Below are 20,198 nucleotides of genomic sequence, written 5' to 3'. Positions count from 1 at the left end.
CATTTGACCTTGAATTCGCTGCTCTGATTGACAGCTGCTTCTCTGTCCTCACACTGCTGATTTTAATCCTATTGCCAATTAGCATTCCCTATTGTTTTCCCTTCCGCTCACGTCCGCAACATCCACTTCCCACCCGCTGTGTCCTTACTAACTTATAAATTTATCAAAGCATGAAATCTGTATTTTGAAGAATGTTTGAACTGCTCTTTGTGGAATATGGTCCTTTATTGTCCAAAGTGAATTCATTAAAATCTATTGGAAAGGGATCAAAATCCATCCGAGAACATGTGCTGACATCGAACCCTTGGCGTGCAAAAATTGTCCTTCATCAGATATTTTGATCTGTTTAATGAAGGGCAGCACAGTTGCACAGCCAGCAGAGTTATTGCTACACAATTCCAGCAATATGGGTTCAATCCTGGCCTTTGGTAACGTTTATGCATGTTCTCACTGTGAATGTGTGGGTTTTCTTCCTTAGGCAACTGAAAAACAAGCAGATTTGCAGGTCAATTGGCCAGTGTAAATTACTCCGAATGTTCGTGGGTGATAGTGCCCAGGGGATTAGAAGTGTGGATCTAGGGGTAGGTTACATGCAAAATTACTGGAGGAATTAAATGGCTCTGTGACCCAACATGCACTTGATGAGCCAGAAGGCCTCTTTCTTTCATGTCATTGGGAAATTCAGAAATTTTGTAAGACATTTCTAGCAGGCAAACTGACCTAGAGATAGTTGTGACTATACCCCATTGCGCAAAGCATGGAATTTGTGTAATGAGGTACATTTTGCTTTGGTGTTAGTTCAAGATAAATGTTTGTACACCACAACCTTTTAGCACCTCCTCTATATTCCATTATCCCTAATGCTTCATTTCTATCACCCAAGGTAAATTATAAATTGGTTTATTATTGACACATATACTGAGGTCAGTGAAAAAAATTTGTTTCACATGCTGTCCATACAGGTCATTTCATTCCAACAGTGCATTCGGGTAGTACAAGGGAAAACCAATAATGGAATGCACAATATAAGGTTACAGGCATAGAGAAGATGCAATAAGGTGAAAGGTTATAACAAGGTAGATTGTGAGGTCAAGTGTCCATCTTATAATGCAAGAGGTCCATTCAATAGTCTCATAACAATGGAGTAGAATCTGTCCTTGAGCCTGGTGGTATGTGCCTTCAGGCTTTTGTATCTTCTGTTCGATGGAAGGGGGGAGGGATGTCTGGGCTTGGAGGGAGTCTTTGATTATATTGGCTGCTTTACCATGGCATGAGATACAATCACTTGCTTTTTCGATCCAAGTATTAATACAGCACTATGAAATAATACTATGGAGTAATTTCTAATGCTGGTCTCAGTGCTTGCTGCTGAACTGTGAGGAAAACTGAGATTTACTCAATTATAAGACACTGTGCCATAGGTGGAGTTTCTAACGCAATACAAACTTAGCTTGGCAACAGAATGTTTGGAGCCAAGCCATTTCGGGAAGAAATGCCAAATTACACAGTAGCATACCATCCCCCTAACTGAGATGGTAATACGCTATAAAATCTGTGTATAGAAAGCTCTCCCCAACTGCAGTCACTCTTGGCAGACTGGTTGTATAGCCGTCGCAACTGAGGCATTTAAATAATCAAGCTGGTATCAACTGGGCTGAGGAAGATTCCCAGGCCTGTGATGACTATCCCAGCAGGGGCCTCCTGCAAAGTCAGAACAATGTGTAATGTGAGCAGAGGAAGTGGGCAGCCTAATGGATTTAATGGTCATTAGGTACACGATGTTCCAAGTGCTCTAATCAGCTGTGCTACAATCTGCAAAATGGGCATGAAGGAACATCTGCTCTGCTGAATGGGGTTTTGCCAAGTGGGAAGTGTGTGTTCTTGTTCAAAGGACCATTGTAGTGTTACTGAAATGATGCAGCAAGCATGCTCATGCACTAAACAAAAGATCTCCCTACAAGTTCCCATTGCTAAGTAAATAGAAGTCTGTTTTCTTACGTAGCACACACCGGCAAAGTACCAGGTCTATGACATTCTTAACCCTCCCCCTCCTGGCTCAGTACCACAGTACCATCAAAGGACATAAATTAATTATTGACATTCCTATCTCAAGAGATGCGGCAAGGAAGCAGGCCAATCAGCCCACCGAGTCATAGAGTTCTAGATAAGTACAACACAGAAACAGGCCCTTCAACCCATCTAGACTGTGCTGAAACATTTAAAAACTCTTTCCTTTCGTCACTTTTTTTTCAAAAGTAAAAGTTGGATGAATGTCATTGGAAGCAGTCTCTGAGATGGTACACTGAGCCAAATTTTGCCAAAGAGTTTAATGAAAGTCAGAGGAGGTGCCAAGCTTTTCCTTGCAGTTATGAGTCTAATCAGAGCTTCAGTGGCCAGGACTCTGTATCATCTCTGAAAGGTTACCTGGAAATGTTTCAGAAAATGGAATAGTACTATTCACTGTGTCCTGGGCGAAGCATGGTAGATGCTAGATAGAAAGATGCATGTGGTGAAAGATTCACATGGTGTCTCTGTCACCTGTCAAGTGAAGTGAATTATCCTTTTCATATTCCCAAGTCAGCTAATCCTACAGGAACCGGAGAAAGGAGCTGCCATGTTCAAGGGAATGGGTTTTAGGGTGAGGGGAGATGGGAATTTTTTTTAAATGAATTAAGATGTGACTTGGAATTAAATGGTTGGCAGTCTGGTGGATGGAGATTAAATAATAACTTTTTTAAAATCTCTGAAGGGGAAATGATGCAGTATATTTGAGAAAGAGTGGCACTATTGTGATAATTATTCAAGTGTCAAGACAAGCCCATTGGGTTGAATGACAGCTGATGCTGCTTTGTTCTATAAGTGAGCCTGTTATTAATTCACTTATTTTGATTTTTTTTTGCCACATGCTCATAATGGATTGACATTCAGAACTGGTGTAGATAGGAAATTATTGGGATCCAATGTGCACTTGCTGCTCTGAATCAGAATTTAAATTATCTGAGTGGAACTGGGATGAAACAGTGAGTCAGCCTACGGGAAACTCCCTCTTTCATTCTAAGGCTCTTACCTATACAAGTCTGGAGCAAACTGACATTTTTTGTTATCTGTGTTCTCCCTTCCCTCCCCTCTCCTCCATCTGTTTCCCTTTCAGAGCAACCAGCCAACCACCAGAGCCAGCCCACGCTGCAGCCGCTGCCCCCTGTGCACAAGCAGCACCTGACCCAGCAGCAGCCTGCTGTCACCTCCCTCAACAGGAACTCACTGAGCCAGCGGAGGAACCAGAGTCCGGCCCCAGCGGCCGCCTTGCCCAGCGAGCTGCCCACCACGCCGGAATCTGTCCAGCTGCAGGACAGCTGGGTCCTGGGGAGCAATGTGCCACTGGAGACCAGGTACAATGCGTAAACCTAGCGCGCTAAAGAAAACTTGACTGCTCAGCACAAGGGAGCCTGTCATTGCAAACAGGACTAAATGGCAAAAATGCAACATTCTGATCAGGATTTTTTTTTAAGGCACAAAAGACTCTACAGATGCTGGAAATAACACACACAAATTGCTGGAGGATCTCAACAGGTCGGACAGCATCTACCTTTCCATAAATGCTGCCTGATCTGCTAAGTTCCTCCAGCATTTTTTTTGTGTTACTCCGTGTGTTAAGGCTCCAGCCTTTTAGCTGAGATTTTGTGAGAACCTACTGGCTCTTCCACTGCTATTCCGAATAGACTTCCCTGTCTGCAGGGGCTAGGTGCCACGCCCAGTTTTTTTTCTCGCAATTCCAATGCCACACCAGGAGAATTAGATTTAATTTGTCAGTACAGGTAGAAGGTGTGTTCAAAGGCTCCCTTCTTTACAGACCAGATGTACGCCAGTGCTGCCCTGTGATTGGAGCATTGTGAAATGGATCACCAATCTTGTGATAGGATTTACTTTTTTACACCACTATTGTGTAGTAAAATAGTAAAAACATATTGAAGGTATTCAGCTGCTCAAGCTTGTTCTACCATTCAATTAGATTTTGGTTCAACTGTACATTTGCCTTCCTTGGTTCAAGATGCCTTAATTCAGTTGCCCAAAAGAATTGCCAATCCCAATTTAATTAAGTTTATATCACAAAATTATTTCCGTACATCCACAAGGGATAGATTCCTGCAATGGCACTTTTTGTATTATAGCCTTTTATGGATGTCAGTGAACATTATAGTCACATAATTACGCAGAAAATGACAAGGCTGGGAATTTATTTTATCTCAGTTCTGCTGAGTGCTGTTTAATAATTACATATTCATGACTGCTTGTCCTATCTCATCAGTCTTTTCAAGATGAATCTTTCTGATTATACTGAATGAGGTAGGTCATGAAAATGAAAGAGGTAGGAAGGTCAATCCCCAGTGAAGTATTAGGATGTAAAGTGCCTTGATAAAGCTGGTGGCAATCCCTGCTCTTGTTCAAAAAGAAGTTGAGTCATTTTGTTGAGAAATTGGTTTAGAGCCATGCATTTGAACAATAACAAGATTCAGTCACAGTCAACACAGTAGCTTGAAAGCAGACTGTTTGCAATAAGCACACACACAAAATGCTAGAGGAACTCAGCAAGCCAGGCAGTATCTATTGAAAAGAGTGAATAGTTGATGTTTTGGGCCAAGATCCTTCATCAGGTCTGGAAAAAAGGACGAGAAGTTAATGGGAAGGGAGGAAGAACTACAAGGTGGTTGGTGACAGGTGAAACCAGGTTAGGGGAAACCAAAGCGCTGGGAAGCTGGCTGGTGAAAGAGATGAAGGGTTGGAGAAGGGGGAATCTGACAGGAGAGAGTAGAAGACCATGGAAGAAAGAGAAGGGGAGGAACACAAGGAGGTAAGGTGACAGAGGGAAGTGGGAATGGGGAACGGTGAAGGGAGGGGTGCAGTTACCAGAAGTTGGAGAAATCAATGTTCATGGCATCAGGTCGGAGGTTACCCCAACGGAATATAAGGTGTTGCTCCTCCAACCTGACTGTGGTCTCATCGTGTCAGTGGAGGAGACAGACGATGTACTGACATGTCAGAACGGGGATGGGAAGTAGAATGGAATTTTACTATTTGCAAATAGGAAAAAAATGAGCTAACTTAAACTGGATGTAATTTATGGCCAGCTTGGGTACTGGGCTTGGATGTAAGTCTGGGCCAGTCTAGGATAGTGAGCTGCACATAATCTACAGCCAGTGCTGAATATTGTTCAGTACATAATAACATATAGGACCAGCTGAAATATTGGACTTAAAAGGGGTTCTGCAATGAACCGAATGCCAGTATTTTGTGGCTGAAGTTGTACCCAGCTGCTGTTAGAATTCCGGCCATTTAATACAGAACAGACTTTCCAAATAAACTTCTCATTCTGGAATGTTGTCAGCCCCTGACAGAATCTAGGCAGAATCAGTTCATATTCCAGATCAGATGCTGAGCTTTTGAGATGGGTTGATTTTAAGATTTCCGGATTACTTTTGGATTTATTACTTATCCTCCTTTCGCTAGCCCCATCCACCACCCCTCTCACCAAATGTGCTTCACATAATTTCTGTTGACTGACAATGAGGCATGGTTCTCTGGGTTCACCATCATCAAGAAGCTCACATCCTCAGTCTCATACACATACATACACACACACACACACACACACACACACACATTTCTTTTTGCCTTTTGTGTTCTCTTTCTCTCTCTCTCTCCCCCTCCCTCTCCCTCTCCCCCTCTCTCCCTCTCACTCCCCCCTCTCCTTCTCCCTCCTGCTCTCTCTCTCTCCCTCTCTCTCTTCCCCCTCCCCCTCCCTCTTTCCCTCTCCCTCTCCCTCTCGCTCTCTCTCTTTCTCCCTCTCTCCCCCTCCCCACTCCCTCTCCCTCTCCTTCCCTCCTCCCCAACACACATTGACTCCCCAATCACTTTCTTTCCTTCGCCACCACATAATCCTTCGTCAATTACATAGCCTCTCTTTAGATATTGCCATCCATAATATGCCCAAGATTTTCCTGCACCGCACCAAGCCCCATATTTCCTCGGTCACTTTTAAGAACACGCTGCAATTTTTTAAGCCTATTCACTGAAGCATTTTGAACACCTGTGACAATAATTAATTTCCTGTAAAAGCCCTGAAAGATGCTCTTCAGGGTATTTTTTTCAACTTAATAACTTGTATTAAATAATCCCCAGGGTAGAAGATAAAACAACAAAATCAGCCAAAGATGTCTAATTCGTGGTGTAGCGCACTTGATGTTTGCATTCACAAATATAAATATTCCTTTACAAACCCAAATTCCACCCCACCAACTTTGCCATTGTGTATCCAACTTAGTCATTTTTAATGGCCAAGCACAAAAGGGGAACGCTTAACTTGACTAGAAGGGCCGAGATGGCCTGTTTCCGTGCTGTAATTGTTATATGGTTAACCTGACCCATGCAAGATGCATGCAGAATGGTGTAGATAGAAAATTTCTTTAAAGCCGCCTGTCACTTTCACAAAATCCTTTTGAGATCTGTGGACCATCCATGAGGGGACATTGATTTAGATTGAAACTTAGAAGAATGAGAATATGATGTCATTGAGATGAGAAGGACCTACCAGTATTACATCATGCTATTTGATGTTGTGCATAATGCAGAGGGGTCATAGGAGAAAGGGCCAGCCATTTTAGGACTGAGATAAGGAAAGTGGATGCTCAATTTTAAAATGTTCAACCACTTCTTCCATCTTTTTATTAGCAACCCACCAGCCTCCCACGTTACAGGTTTCTTTCATCAGCTTTATTTTTCAGATGCAGTGAGGAAGTAGAGACCAGACAGTAATAAGCAGTGCTGTATGCAAGCCCATTGCATTCCTCTCTTAGTTTGGTACTCCTTCCCTCATAGACTCACATGAGCAACAGCCATTCCACTTTATACATGTAAATATAAGGATGATTGAAGATACAATACGGTGGACAGAATATTAAATACTCAGTTCAGTGATCAGCTGATTTATTGGTTTACACTGAACCCAGGCATTAAATACCAATTTACTTTTCGAGAAGCAAATTTCAACATACCCTATGAGCTCAACGAAATAATACTCACATTAATATGGCCAATTGATTATAGAATGTTTAGAATATTTTCTAATGATATTACTGCTTAATAGGGTTCAGAGGAGGGAATAGAATTATTTAGTAGTTCTGAAGTACAATTACAATTTTTACAACAGTCAGATTTACACTCTCCACTCCGTGTTGATACATACAGTACTGTGCAAAAGTCTTAGGCACCTTACCTCACCTTACCAATTCATAGCCTCATTTTGAAAGCCATCTGGAATGCTTCTTTTCCACTTTGACTGGTGATGGGCCAGAAGTTCCCAGGAGTTAGTGAGGATGAAGCACTTTTTTTTCTAAGAAGACTTCGAAAATTCTTCTCTGTCTAGCTGGTAATCTAATTCTCTGACAGACCTGTTTCTTCCCCTCTTCTGTCAGGTTTCTGAAAGTTCCATGAACCCATGAACATTGCCCCACTTTCTCTCTCCTGTACAATGTACTCAATTTACTTTTTATTGTAATTTTTCATAATTTTTTTATGTCTTGTACTATCCTGCTGCCAAAAAATCAACAGATTTCATGACAGTGATAATAAACTGATTCTGATTCTCTGACTTTCCAGGAATCCTTCCCTCTCCGAACTTTACACCCAATCACTTGTCCTCCTCTGATTATGTGGCCAATCCTCAGTGTAGCTTGCCTCAAAACACCTCCCCCCCCATCCCCTTTCTGACTCACAGCTAGGAGACCCCAGTCGCTCTCAAACCTCCTCACCTATCCTGACAATGCATTTGCTCATCTGATTCGATTTGTAGTTCTGCCAGAGCAGGCCTGGTGGAGCATTTTTCCCAGTGGAAGGTTTTTAAATTCCTGTGGGCCTCACATATAGACACCTGCTGTTGCCAAGGTCCTGACAGAAATCCATGCCCAGTGCCATTTTAACATCCTTTTTCAAATATTGAAGAATTGCTAGAGCCGTGTCTTCCGTAACCTCCAACTCCCTGGTAATTTCTTCACTGAGAATGCAGTGTTTGTTTTGAGTGTTTGGTTCTGGGTTTACAACCAACTGAATGCTGAGAATGACAACATCTATATGTGAATTGAATAACTGGAAAATATACACTAGAAAACTAAGGAGGCAAATCGGGCCTAAGTTCCACTGGCACAATGCAGAAGTAAACTTGTATCAATTTTATTCTTTGGGAACTCTCCCAACTTGAACTTTGCTTCTGAAACTCTGCAATTATTACTGTCAGAGCAGAATCAGGTTTATTGTCACTGACATGCAGTCCTGTGCGAAAGTCTTAAGCACATATATATATATATCTAGGGTGCCCAAGACTTTTGCACAGTACTGTATTTGTCAACGCAGAGCAGAGAGCAAGTTTGTAAATCTGGCAGGAGCAAACGATGTTGGGAATAGTGAGGGTGGAGCGCCACACGAGGGGTGTGGTTCAGACAGCAGAGAAGGAGTGCCGGGGCCGTGGGGAGGGGTGGTGTGGGTGCAGACACACCCGGCCCAGAGACACCAGGCAAGGTCATTTGATTCCAAACAATTGGTTTATTGATTGTTAGAAAATGTCTCTCTGGTGCTTCCCACTCCCTCCCCTCTCTCTTCCCATTTTTCCAACAATGACTCCCCTCTCGTTGCGCCCCTTCCCTCTGTCAGTCCACAATAGAAACCCATTCATCATCACTCACATATGTCATGAAATCTGATTTTTTTTTTGTGGCAGCAGTAAAATGCAGTACATAAAATTACTACAGCATTGCACAGAAGTCCCAGGCACCCTGCCTAAGAACTTTGTTTAGTACTGTATGTCATGATTTATTTTTCGTTTTGTGGCAGCAATGCAGTCCAAGATATACAAATTACTATAAGTCACAAAAATAAATAAATGAAGAGTGTTAAAGAGGAATAGTGAGGTGGTGTTCATGGGTTCATGAACCATTCAGAATTCTGGTGGTGGAGAGGAAGAAGTTGTTCCTGAAGCATTGACTGTGAGTCTTCAGGCTTGTGTTCCTTCTCTTCAGGGGTAGTAATAAGAAGAGGGCATGTCCCAGATATTGAGGGTCGTTAGTGCTGGATACCATCTTCTTGAGGCACTGCCATTGGTCATAAAGTAATACAGCACAGGAACACACCAACTGCCCAGAAACCTAGATAGTTCCATTTGACCAATGTTCTCTAAACCAGGGGTTCCCAACAGTTTTTATGCCACGGACCCTTAGAATTACAGAGGGACCTGAGGACACCAGGTTGGGAATACCTGCCCTAAAACTTTCCTATCCAAGTACCTGTCCAAATATCGTTTACATCTTGTACCAGCTTCAGCCATTTCTTCCAGCAGTTCGTTGCATATGCACAACACCTCTGCATGAAGAAATTGCCTGTCAGGTCCCTTTTAAGTATCTCCACTCTCACCTTAAGCCTGTGCCCTCTTGCCTTTTCCCAGTCCAGATAAAGACTGAGTGAATTGAACCAGTCATGGCCCTTATGATCTTATACTCCTCTGTAAGGTCACCCTTCAGTCTCCTACACTCCAAGTAATAAAGTCCTAGCCTGCCCTCAAGTCTTGGCAACCTTCTTTGTATTCTTTCTATTGTCCTGATCCATAGAAGTTAATAACGTAAAATCTTTAGAGTCTTTGAATGGAAACTCCTACAAAAAGTTATGGATACAGCTCAGTCCATCACAGAAAAGTCCTCCCCACCATTGAGCACATCTACACGGAGTGTTGCCGCAGGAGAGCAACATCCATCATCAACTAGGGAAGGAGCAGTGTTGGATCTCCTGTTAGGGAATGAGACAGGGCAGGTGATGGAGGTATTTGTTGGGAGCACTTCGGGTCCAGTGATCACAATACAATTAGTTTCAGTGTAATTATGGAGAAAGATAGGACTGGACCTAGGATTGAGATTTTTGATTGGAGAAAGGCTAACTTTGAGGAGATGTGAAAGGATTTAGAAGGAGTGGATTGGGAAAATTTGTTTTATGGGAAGAATGTAACAGAGAAATGGAGGTCACTTAAAGGTGAAATTTTGAGGGTTCAGAACCTTTATGTTCCTGTTAGGTTGAAAGGAAAGGTTAAAAGTTTGAGAGAGCCATGGTTTTCAAGAGATATTAGAAACTTGGTTCAGAAAAAGAGAGAGATCTTCAATAAATATAGGCAGCTTGGAGTTAATGAGGTACTCGAGGAATATAAAGAATGTAAAAAGAATCTTAAGAAAGAAATTAGAAAAGCTAAAAGAAGATACGAGGCTGCTTTGGCAAGTAAGGTGAAAATAAATCTGAAGGGTTTCTACAGTTATGTTAGTGGCAAAAGGATAGTGAGGGATAAAATTGGTCCCTTGGAGAATCAGAGTGGACGGCTATGTGCGGAGCCAAAAGAGATGGGAGAGATTTTGAACAATTTCTTTTCTTCAGTATTCACTAAGGAGAAGGATATTGAATTGTGTAAGGTAAAGGAAACAAGTAGGGTAGTTATGGAAAGTATAACAATTAAAGAAGAGGAAGTACTGGCACTTTTAAGGAATATAAAAGTGGATAAGTCTCCGGGTCCGGACAAGATATTCCCTAGGACTTTGAGGGAAGTTAGTGTAGAAATAACAGGGGCTCTGACAGAAATATTTCAAATGTCATTAGAAACATGAATGGTGCCAGAGGATTGGCGTATTGCTCATGTGGTTCCATTGTTTAAAAAGGGTTCTAAGAGTAAAACTTGGAATTATGAGCCTGTGAGTTTGACGTCAGTGGTGGGTAAATTGATGGAAAGTATTCTTAGAGGTGGTATATATAATTTTCTGGATGAACAGGGTCTGATTAGGAACAGTCAACATGGATTTGTGCGTGGAAGGTCATGTTTGACAAATCTTATTGAATTTTTTGATGAGGTTACTAAGAAAGTTGACGAGGGTAAAACGGTGGATGTTGTCTATATGGACTTCAGTAAGGCCTTTGACAACGTTCCACATGGAAGGTTAGTTAGGAAGGTTCAATCGTTAGGCATTAATATGGAAGTAGTAAAATGGATTCAGCAGTGGCTAGATGGGAGACGCCAGAGAGTAGTGGTGGATAACTGTGTGTCAGATTTGAGGACGGTGTGTAGCGGTTTGCCTCAAGGATCTGTACTGGGTCCAATGTTGTTTGTAATATATATTAATGATCTGGATGATGGGGTGGTAAATTGGATTAGTAAGTATGCAGATGATACTAAGATAGGTGGTGTTGTGGTTGATGAGGTAGGTTTTCAAAACTTGCAGAGAGATTTAGGACAGTTGGAAGAGTGGGCTGAAAGACGGCAGATGGAGTTTAATGCTGAAAAATGTGAGTTGCTACATTTTGGTAGAACTAATCAAAATAGGACATACATGGTAAATGGTAGGGCATTAAAGAATGCTTTAGAACAGAGGGATCTAGGAATAATGGTGCATAGTTCCCTGAAGATGGAGGGAACTATGGAACTATGCTTTTGGTTTGCTGGCCTTTATTAATCAGAGCATTGAGTATAGGAGTTGGGATGTAATGTTGAATTTGTATAAGGCATTGGTAAGGCCAAATCTGGAGTATTGTGTACAGTTCTGGTCCTGAATTATAGGAAGGATGTCAATAAAATTGTGAGAGTACAGAGGAGGTTTACTAAAATGTTGCTTGGGTTTCATCTCCTAAGTTACAGAGAAAGGTTGAACAAGTTAGGTCTTTATTCTTTTGGAGCATAGAAGGTTGAGGGGAGACTTGACAGAGGTGTTTAAAATTATGAGGGGGATTGATAGAGTTGACCTGGTTAGACTTTTTCCATTGAGAGTGGGGAAGATTCAAACAAGAGGGCATGGGTTGAGAATTAGAGGACAAAAGTTTAGGGGTAACATGAGGGGGAACTTCTTTACTCAGAGAGTGGTAGCTGTGTGGAATGAGCTTCCAGCAGAAGTGGTTGAGGCAGGTTCTATGTTGTCGTTTAAAGTTAAATTGGATAGATATATGGACAGGAAAGGAATGGAGGATTATGGGCTGAGTACAGGTCGGTGGGAATAGGATAGGGTAAGAGTTCGGCACGGACTAGAAGGGCTGAGATGGCTTGTTTCCGTGCTGTAATTGTTATATGGTTACATAAGGGCCCCCATCACCCAGGTCATGCTGTCATCAGGAAAAAGGTACAGGAGCCTCAGGATCACACAACCGGATTCAGCAAGTTCACTTGCCCTATTACGGAACTGTTCCCACTACCTATGGAATCATTTTCAAGTTTTCTTCATCTCCTGTTCTTGATATTTATTGCATATTGAAGGAAGTAAATCTACACTCAGTGGACACTTTATTAGGTACAGCTGTACACCTGCTGGTTAATGCAAGTATCTAATCAGCCAATCATGTGGCAGCAACTCAATGCATAAAAGTAGGTTCAGATTTTGTTCAGACTAAACATCAGAATGGGGAAAAAATGTTGTCTAAGTGACTTTGACCATAGAATAATTGTTGGTGCCAGACAGGGTGGTTTGAGTATCTCAGAAACAGCTGATCTCCTGAGATGTTCACACACAACAGTCTCAAACATAGAGTGAGCAGCAGTTCTGTGTGTGAAAACACCTTGTTACTGAGAGAGGTCAGAGAGAGGAAGGTGACAGTAACTCAAATAACCACACATTACAACAGTATGTGTGCAGAAGATCATCTCTGAATGCACAGTGCATCAAATCTTGAAGTGGATGTGCTAAAGCAGCAGAAGACCACAAACATACACTCAGTGGCCACTTTATTACATATAGGAGCTACCGAATAAAGTGGCCACTAAGTACTCTAATCATGATTTTATATATATACAAAAATTCAAATGGAAATTTATTATCAAAGTACTTAATATGTCATCATATACTACCCTGAAATTCATTTTCTTGCTGGAATTTACAGGAAAAAAGAAGTACAATGGAATTTAATGGAAAACTATACATAAACAGATAAAGACTCCCAAACAACCACTGTTCAAAAGAAGACATACTATGCAAACAAAAATAATGCTGGGAACATGAATTGTAAAGAGTCCTTGAAAGTGAGTCTGTAGGTCACAGAATCAGTTCTGGATTAGTGGTAAATGAAGTTATCCACAGTGGTTCAAGAAACTTATGTCTGTAGGGTAGCTACTGTTCCTGAACCTAGTATTGTGGGTCCTAAGACTTCTCTGTTGCCTGTCCAGTGGTAGGAGCAAGAAGGTCGTATACACACAGGTGCAGTCAGATGGACATGCATGCATACACGTTCATGCAAGTACAGACAGTACTGTGAAAATATCTCAGGCACATATATATATCTAGGGTAGCTAAGACTTTTGCACTGTACTGTAGTAATTTTATGTATTGCACTGTACTGCTGCCACAGAAAATCAAAAATCATGATGTATAAGAATGATGATAAAGCTAATTCTAATGTAAAAACCATAAAATATAGGAGCAGAAGTAGGCCATTCAGCCCATCGAGTCTGCTTCACCATTCAATCATGGGCTGATCCAATTCTTCCAGTCATCCCCACTCCCCTGCCTTTTCTCCATACCCATTGATGCTCTGGCTAATCAAGAACCTGTCTATCTCTGCCTTAAATGCACCCAATGACTTGGCCTCTACAGGCACTCGTGGCAACAAATTCCACAGATTTACCACCCTCTAACTAAAATAATTTCTCTGCATCTCTGTTCTAAATGGATGCCTTCAATCCTGAAGTCGTGCCCTCTTGCCCTAGACTCCCCTAGCATGGAAAATAACTTTGACATGTCTAATCTGTTCAGCCCTTTTAACATTCGGAATGTTTCTCTGAGATCCCCCTCATTCTCCTGAACTCCAGGGAATACAGCCCAAGAGCTGCCAGACGTTCCTCATACGGTAACCCTTTCATTCCTGGAATCATTCTCGGGAACCTTCTCTGAACCCTGTCCAATGTCAGTATATCCTTTCTAAAATAAGGAGCCCAAAACTGCACACAATACTCCAAGTGTGGTCTCACGAGTGTGTTATTGAGCCTCAACATCACATCCCTGCTTTTATATTGTGTGTGTTTGTGTGTGTGTGCCCTTAACTCCGGGTGGAGTCGTTGGGGTGCCGTCATGACAAACTTTTAGTATGCTCATCGTACGGCGTGTCTTGGGCATCTGAAATCTGGTGGAGCCCATCCCTCTCCGTTTTTTTAATATGGATCTCTATGGGTCTCTGTTGTGGACTGTGAGTGGAAAGGGAGCAGGGAGAGGGGAATCATCATTGGGAAAAGGGGAAGAGAGAGGGGAGGAAGTGGGAAGCACCAGGGAGACATTCTTTAATGATCTATAGACCAACAGTTTGAAATTAAATGACCTTGCCTGGTATCTCAGCGCTGGGTGTGTCTGCAACTGTGCCGTGCCCCTCCCCCAGCATTCCCTCTCTGCCACCTACCCACACCTCTCCCATGGTGCTCCACACTCACCATTATCAACAACTTTTGCTCCGGCCAGATTTACAAGATTCCTCTCCCCTCCCCTTAACCGATACAGTATTGTGCAAAAGTCTGGGGCATCCAAGCTATATATAGGTGTCTAAGACTTTTGTACAGTACTGTATAATAAACACGCACTCCTACACCCATGCACTCATATAGAGCTATTTGAAGGTGGTTTAACGGCCATTTCTGGGCATGTAGTCATGTTCAATATATCTTGGTGAGCTTTACTGTCAGAAATACCTAAAACTGTTAATGTCAGAGATATTCGAACCTACTGCCTCTCCCTTCCAGAATATAGGTGTTATAATGGCTCTGCACCTATCACATGATACATATTGTAAAGGCAGAATAGCTGTATGCTATTAGATTAGATTAGATTATGAGGACACGCAATCCTATACTATTATCATATAGTAATGCATGCATTAAGAAATGATACAATATTCCTCTGGTGTGATATCACAAAACACAGGACAGACCAAGACTGAAAAAACTAACAAAACCATATAATTATAACATATAGTTACAACAGTGCAACAATATCATAATTTGATGAAGAACAGTCCATGGCACAGTAAAAAAGTTCAAAGTCTCTCAAATGTCCCACATCTCACACAGACGGGAGAAGAAAGAAAACTCTCCCTGCCATGCCCGACCACAGTCCGACTCTGAGTCATCCGAAAACTTCGAGCCTCCGATCAGCCCTCCGACACCGAGTACCGAGCACCATCTCTATCCGAACGATTTGACCTCAGTCTCAGTCGCCAGCAGCAGGCAAAGCCGGAGATTTTGAGGCCTTCCCTCCGGAAGATTCTGGATCGCGCAGTAACAACGGCAGCGAACCAGTGTTTCAGAAATTTCTCCAGATGTTCCTCTGTGCTTTCACGTCTGTCTCCATTATGTTGTGCCATAAATTACACTCATTCTCACTTAATATATCGCTTTTAATCACCATGTCAAGTTTTGTGAGCATCCTGGAACATATCATAACAACACTGGCATTTTAGTAAACACAGCCTTTTTAAGTGATTAAGGAGGAAGATCCACATAATAATTCCAAATGATTATCAAAAAGTTTTTGCATAACTAGCTAAACAATGGTCCTTCATTCTATAAATAATGGAGTTAACTTAATTTTGATGGAATTAAAAGATGCCTTCAGCACTGTTCAGAGGAGAAGGAGTTCTCTGTGGCATCCTGGTCACTATTTGTCCATAAAACATCAGCAAAATGCTTCTTGCAGATCAGCTGCTGTGTTTCCAACATCACACCATTGACTACCCAAAACAAAAAGGCTTTTCATTGCCCTGGAAGCCACAATGCAAAAGGCTTTCTCAACAAAACTAGAAAGTTAGGGTGGTATTAACTCAGTTTTTGCAAATGCACTTTCTGGTGTCCTTCACTCTAGTTACTATCTCTTTTCCATTAGACCATAAGACACAGGAGCAGAATTAGGCCACTCAGCCCATCAAGTCTGCCCCACCATTTGATCGTGGCTAATTTATTATCGCTCTCAACCCCACTCTCCTGCCTTCTTCCTGTAACCTTTGGTTCCCTTACTAATTAAGAACCTATCAGTCTCCACTTTAAATATAACCAATTACTTGGCCTCTACAGTAATCTATGGCAATGAATTCCACACATTCACCACCATCTGACTAAAGAATTTCTTCCTCATCTTTGTTCTAATGGGACGTTCTTCTATTCTGAGGCTGTTCCCTCTGCACCAAGACTCCCCCACTAAAGGAAACATCCTCTCCATGTAAACTCTAACTAGACCCTTTCAATATTCAGTAGATTTCAATGATATCACCACCCTCATTCTTCTAAACTCCAGCAAGTACAGTCCCAGAGCCATCAAGCAATCTTCATGTGTTAACCCTTTGTTTCCTGAGGTCATTCTCAAGAACTTCCTCTGGACACTCTGCAAAGCAAGCGCATCATTTTTTAGATTAGGGACCCAAAATGGCTCACAATACTCCTACTGCGGTCTGACCAATGCCTTATGAAGCCTTAGAATTACATTCTTTCTTTTATATTCTAGTCCTTTCAAGTCCTTTTAGGATGACTAATTCTGAGTTTGCTGAGTGATGTATTCTAAATTTGTTATGTTTAGACCCGCAGGGACCTCCTAGTGTTTGCATGTGTGTACGCTAGTGCTTTAGAGGCCTGGGTTATCCATCCAAGTAAACTTGTAACTTCTTCTCACCACCTTCTTCTCAAGACAATTAGAGATAGCCAATAAGTGCACCCTTGCCATATCCTGAGGATCAACCTGAGACCAATATATTCTGATAACTCCCGCTAAGAAGTAGCACAAGGAAATGAAGCAAGACCCTCTCAACAAACAACTTGGCTTTTTTTTCCCATGCTTCCTGAATCAGTCATGCTTTTAAATCAGCCTGAGGATTCCATTGACTACAGTTTTGATGAACTTGACAGATAGTTGATTGGACATTGACTGCAGTGTTAGAGGAGAAATTATTCAACCACAGTTTGTTTTTAGTATTTTTGACAGATTGTCTGCACTGTACATCTGATCAGTTTTCAAATACTCATTTATATGGAATGCTTTACAGTATTTTTATATTGAGGAAGACATCACACAAGACTTTTGCTATTTAGTTACTGACCTAGTTGCCACAGTTGGTTGGAGGTTGTTGTGGTCGGTGAGGCAATCTCAATTAGCATTGATTTATTTCAATACCTAGAGATTTCAGATGTCCCACATCATTAGAAGTACCTTTGCAGTGTTATGCTCCTGGGAGACATGTGTCCAATTTCCTCAGAGGAACTTTTGCTTTGTGAGGTGCTCCGTGCCAAGGGATGTGGCGTTTCCTCAGGTGTGCTTTTACTTCACATGGCACTCCTCAGTAAATAAAGCACGTACCCTTCCAAGTACCTCAGACTTCAAGCTTGAAAACCTTGCCATGTTTCCTGCACTTCCCGTGTGTTGCACGTGTCCTGAATTGGATTTATTTTGACAGGTCTTATTTTGAGCACATAAGATCAATGCTGACATTCTTAAGAAGTTCACAATGTCCTTCAGGTTGAGTATAAGAATTGCATGATCACTATTTAAAATAAGATGGTTGCCCATTTAAGACAGAGATGAGGCATAATTTTTTTTTTCTTTCGGAGGGTCATGAGTCTGTGGATCTCTTCCTCTGAGGGCAGTCTGTGAATATTCCTGAATAGTAAGAGAGTGTAAGGTTACTGGGGAAGGCAGGAGTACAGAGTTAAAGTTGCAAAAATTTATCACTGTGTATTTCCATATGACAGAAAAAGGTGCTGTTTGGCCCCTGTAGACTTGGCCAGCTCTCAAATCAATCTTGGTTCTCCACATATGTCCGCATAACCTACTTCCTTTCACAGACGTATCACTTCCAAGTAATTCTCCTGCTCACCGGCACTCGGGGTAACACTTCACAGTTGTCAATTAACCTATCTCAAGGATCTGGAGAAAACCAGTGATTGTGAGCGAAACCCACCCTGTCGTAGGGAGAATATGTAAAAACTTCACAGACGGCGCCAGAGGCTAGTAGCGTAATCACAAACACGAGAACATGCGCAGGTGCTGGAAATCCAAAACGACACATCCTCATAAATGCCGAAGAAGGGTCTTAGCCCAAAACTTTGACTGTTTACTCTGTTCCACAGATGCTACTTGCCCTGCTGAGTTCCTCCTGAATTTCTTGTGTGTATTGTTAGTGGTGTAATACTGCCTGTGTGATCCAGTGAGCTAGTCTTATTGAATGATAACCTTAAAGGACACAGTAGCCTGCTCTTAGTTCATATGTTGGTATGTGCGATAATTAGCTTGTCCTTTGGTGATGATGTCATTTGACATTGTGTACTGAGTAAGTCTTCAGTATCAGGATGTGAAGGCTATGTATGCCTGAAATAAGTGGCAAGCGTGTCCAGTAATGAGCTTATTGGAATTGTTTTTTTATTGATAGGATCAGGCCTGAAAATCATCTCCCTTTATCAATGATAACAGATTGACTCAACCAAGTGGAATTAAGTCCTTTGTGAATTTAGACATGTTGTGACACTGGATTGGTCATCTTTCAGGGATGTTTTGTGCAAAGCAGAGAAATAGGCAGATTGTTCATTTGACTCTGATGGTTAGAGCACGGTTAATGAAAGCTGAAGGATTTGCTTTGTGAATATGAATTAAACCTGAGCCAAGGAGCGCTTGATGCTGGCAACAAGTGCAAAAGGAAAAATAGGTTTCATTCCATGATGTCTGAGTGACCCTGAGAACAATCAACACTCAAAAATGATTCCAAGTCATTCAGTAATACAATAGTAATAATATAACAACCCTTTCAGTGAAGGTTTGACATCCTTTCTTCTCTTTCAGAATCAGGTTTATTATCACTGATATATATGTCATGAAATGTGTTGTTTTGCAGCAGCAGTACAGTGTAATACATAAAAACACACTATTGGTTAAAATAAAAAATCTAAAAATAATTAAGCTGTGCAAAAGAGAGCAAAATAAAGAGGTAGTATTCATGGGTTCATGGAACATTCAGAAATCTGATGGAAGAAGCTGTTCCTGAAATGTTGAGTGTGTGTCTTCAGGCTCCTGTATCTTCTCTTTAATGGTAGCAGTGACAAGAGGGCATGACCGAGATGGTGAAAGACCTCAACGATGGATGCCGTCGTCTTGAGGCACTGCCTTTTGATGATGTCCTCAGTGCTGAGCAGGATAGTGGCCACGATGAAAGTGGCTAAGTCTACGTCTCTCTGCAGCTTTTTTTGATCCTGTGCATTAGAGCCACCGCACCAGGTGGTGATGCAGCCAGTCAGAATGCTCTTCCCCATGCACCTGTAGAAATTTGCTAGAGTCTCCGGTGACATACAAAATCTCCTCAAACTCCGAAAGAAGTGTAGCCACTGATGTGTCTCCTTCATGATTGCATCATTACGTTGAGCCCAGGTTAGATCCTTTGAGATGTTAATGCCCAGGAACTTAGAGCTGTTCTCCCTTTCCACTGCCAGTACCTCAACAAGGACCAGTTTGTGTTCTCCCGACTTCGCTTCCTGAAAGTCCACAATTAATTACAATATAAATTGTAATTGTACAAGAGGAAATGCTTCATATTCTGCCTTTAACATGCTGCATGTGATATGAAGTATGAAGATAAAATCCAGTTCAAAAATGTACTTTTTGAAATCCAGACTACGCCTTTCCATTATACATGCATCAAACATTGCAGCTCAGCAAGTATACCCTGCATTTCTCACGAGTGCAAATGAAGCACTTGTAGTCGTGTCTTTCTTTTTCAATATTTTTATTAATTTCTTACATAAAAGAATACAGAGTACAGTAGGATATTTAATATATATCGATTACAATATATTGAAATCACAGAAGAAGTGTAATTACCCCATATCCATAGAAATTTAAACATAATATTGAAAAGAGATCATTTTATTATACAAAAAAATCTAAACCCACTAACAGAAAAAAAAGCTGTTTGGTTAAAAAAAAAGAAAAGGAAAAAATCCTTAACATATAGTAAAACATATTATTAGCCAACATCTGTGCTTAGTAGCAAATCAAAGATTTTGAAAATAATTCAAAAAAGGTCCCCACAATGTTAAAAAATCTTGTCTAGGTTCAGAAATTGAACAGCGAATCTTCTCTAAATTTAATCAAGACATAACATTACCAATGAGTATGAGTCGGCGGAGTGGC

The 20,198-nt window shown here is 41.5% G+C and overlaps 1 protein-coding gene across 11 annotated transcripts in view; it reads left to right on the top strand.

Moving 5' to 3' along the window:
• The window catches only part of tenm3 (teneurin transmembrane protein 3), a 2,629,382-nt gene that overhangs the window by 2,346,171 nt on the left and 263,013 nt on the right, over positions 1–20,198 (top strand). For all 11 annotated transcript variants that reach the window (XM_063049436.1, XM_063049434.1, XM_063049437.1 and 8 more), the window contains one exon: positions 3,152–3,389. In XM_063049436.1, coding sequence (XP_062905506.1) covers positions 3,152–3,389 — 238 coding nt within the window. The remainder of the gene's footprint in view (positions 1–3,151; positions 3,390–20,198) is intronic.

This window comes from Mobula hypostoma, chromosome 5 (assembly GCF_963921235.1).
Source record: "Mobula hypostoma chromosome 5, sMobHyp1.1, whole genome shotgun sequence".
Taxonomy (NCBI): domain Eukaryota; kingdom Metazoa; phylum Chordata; class Chondrichthyes; order Myliobatiformes; family Myliobatidae; genus Mobula; species Mobula hypostoma.
Note: the sequence above shows the minus strand (reverse complement) of the source record. Positions and strands in the feature narration are given on the sequence as shown.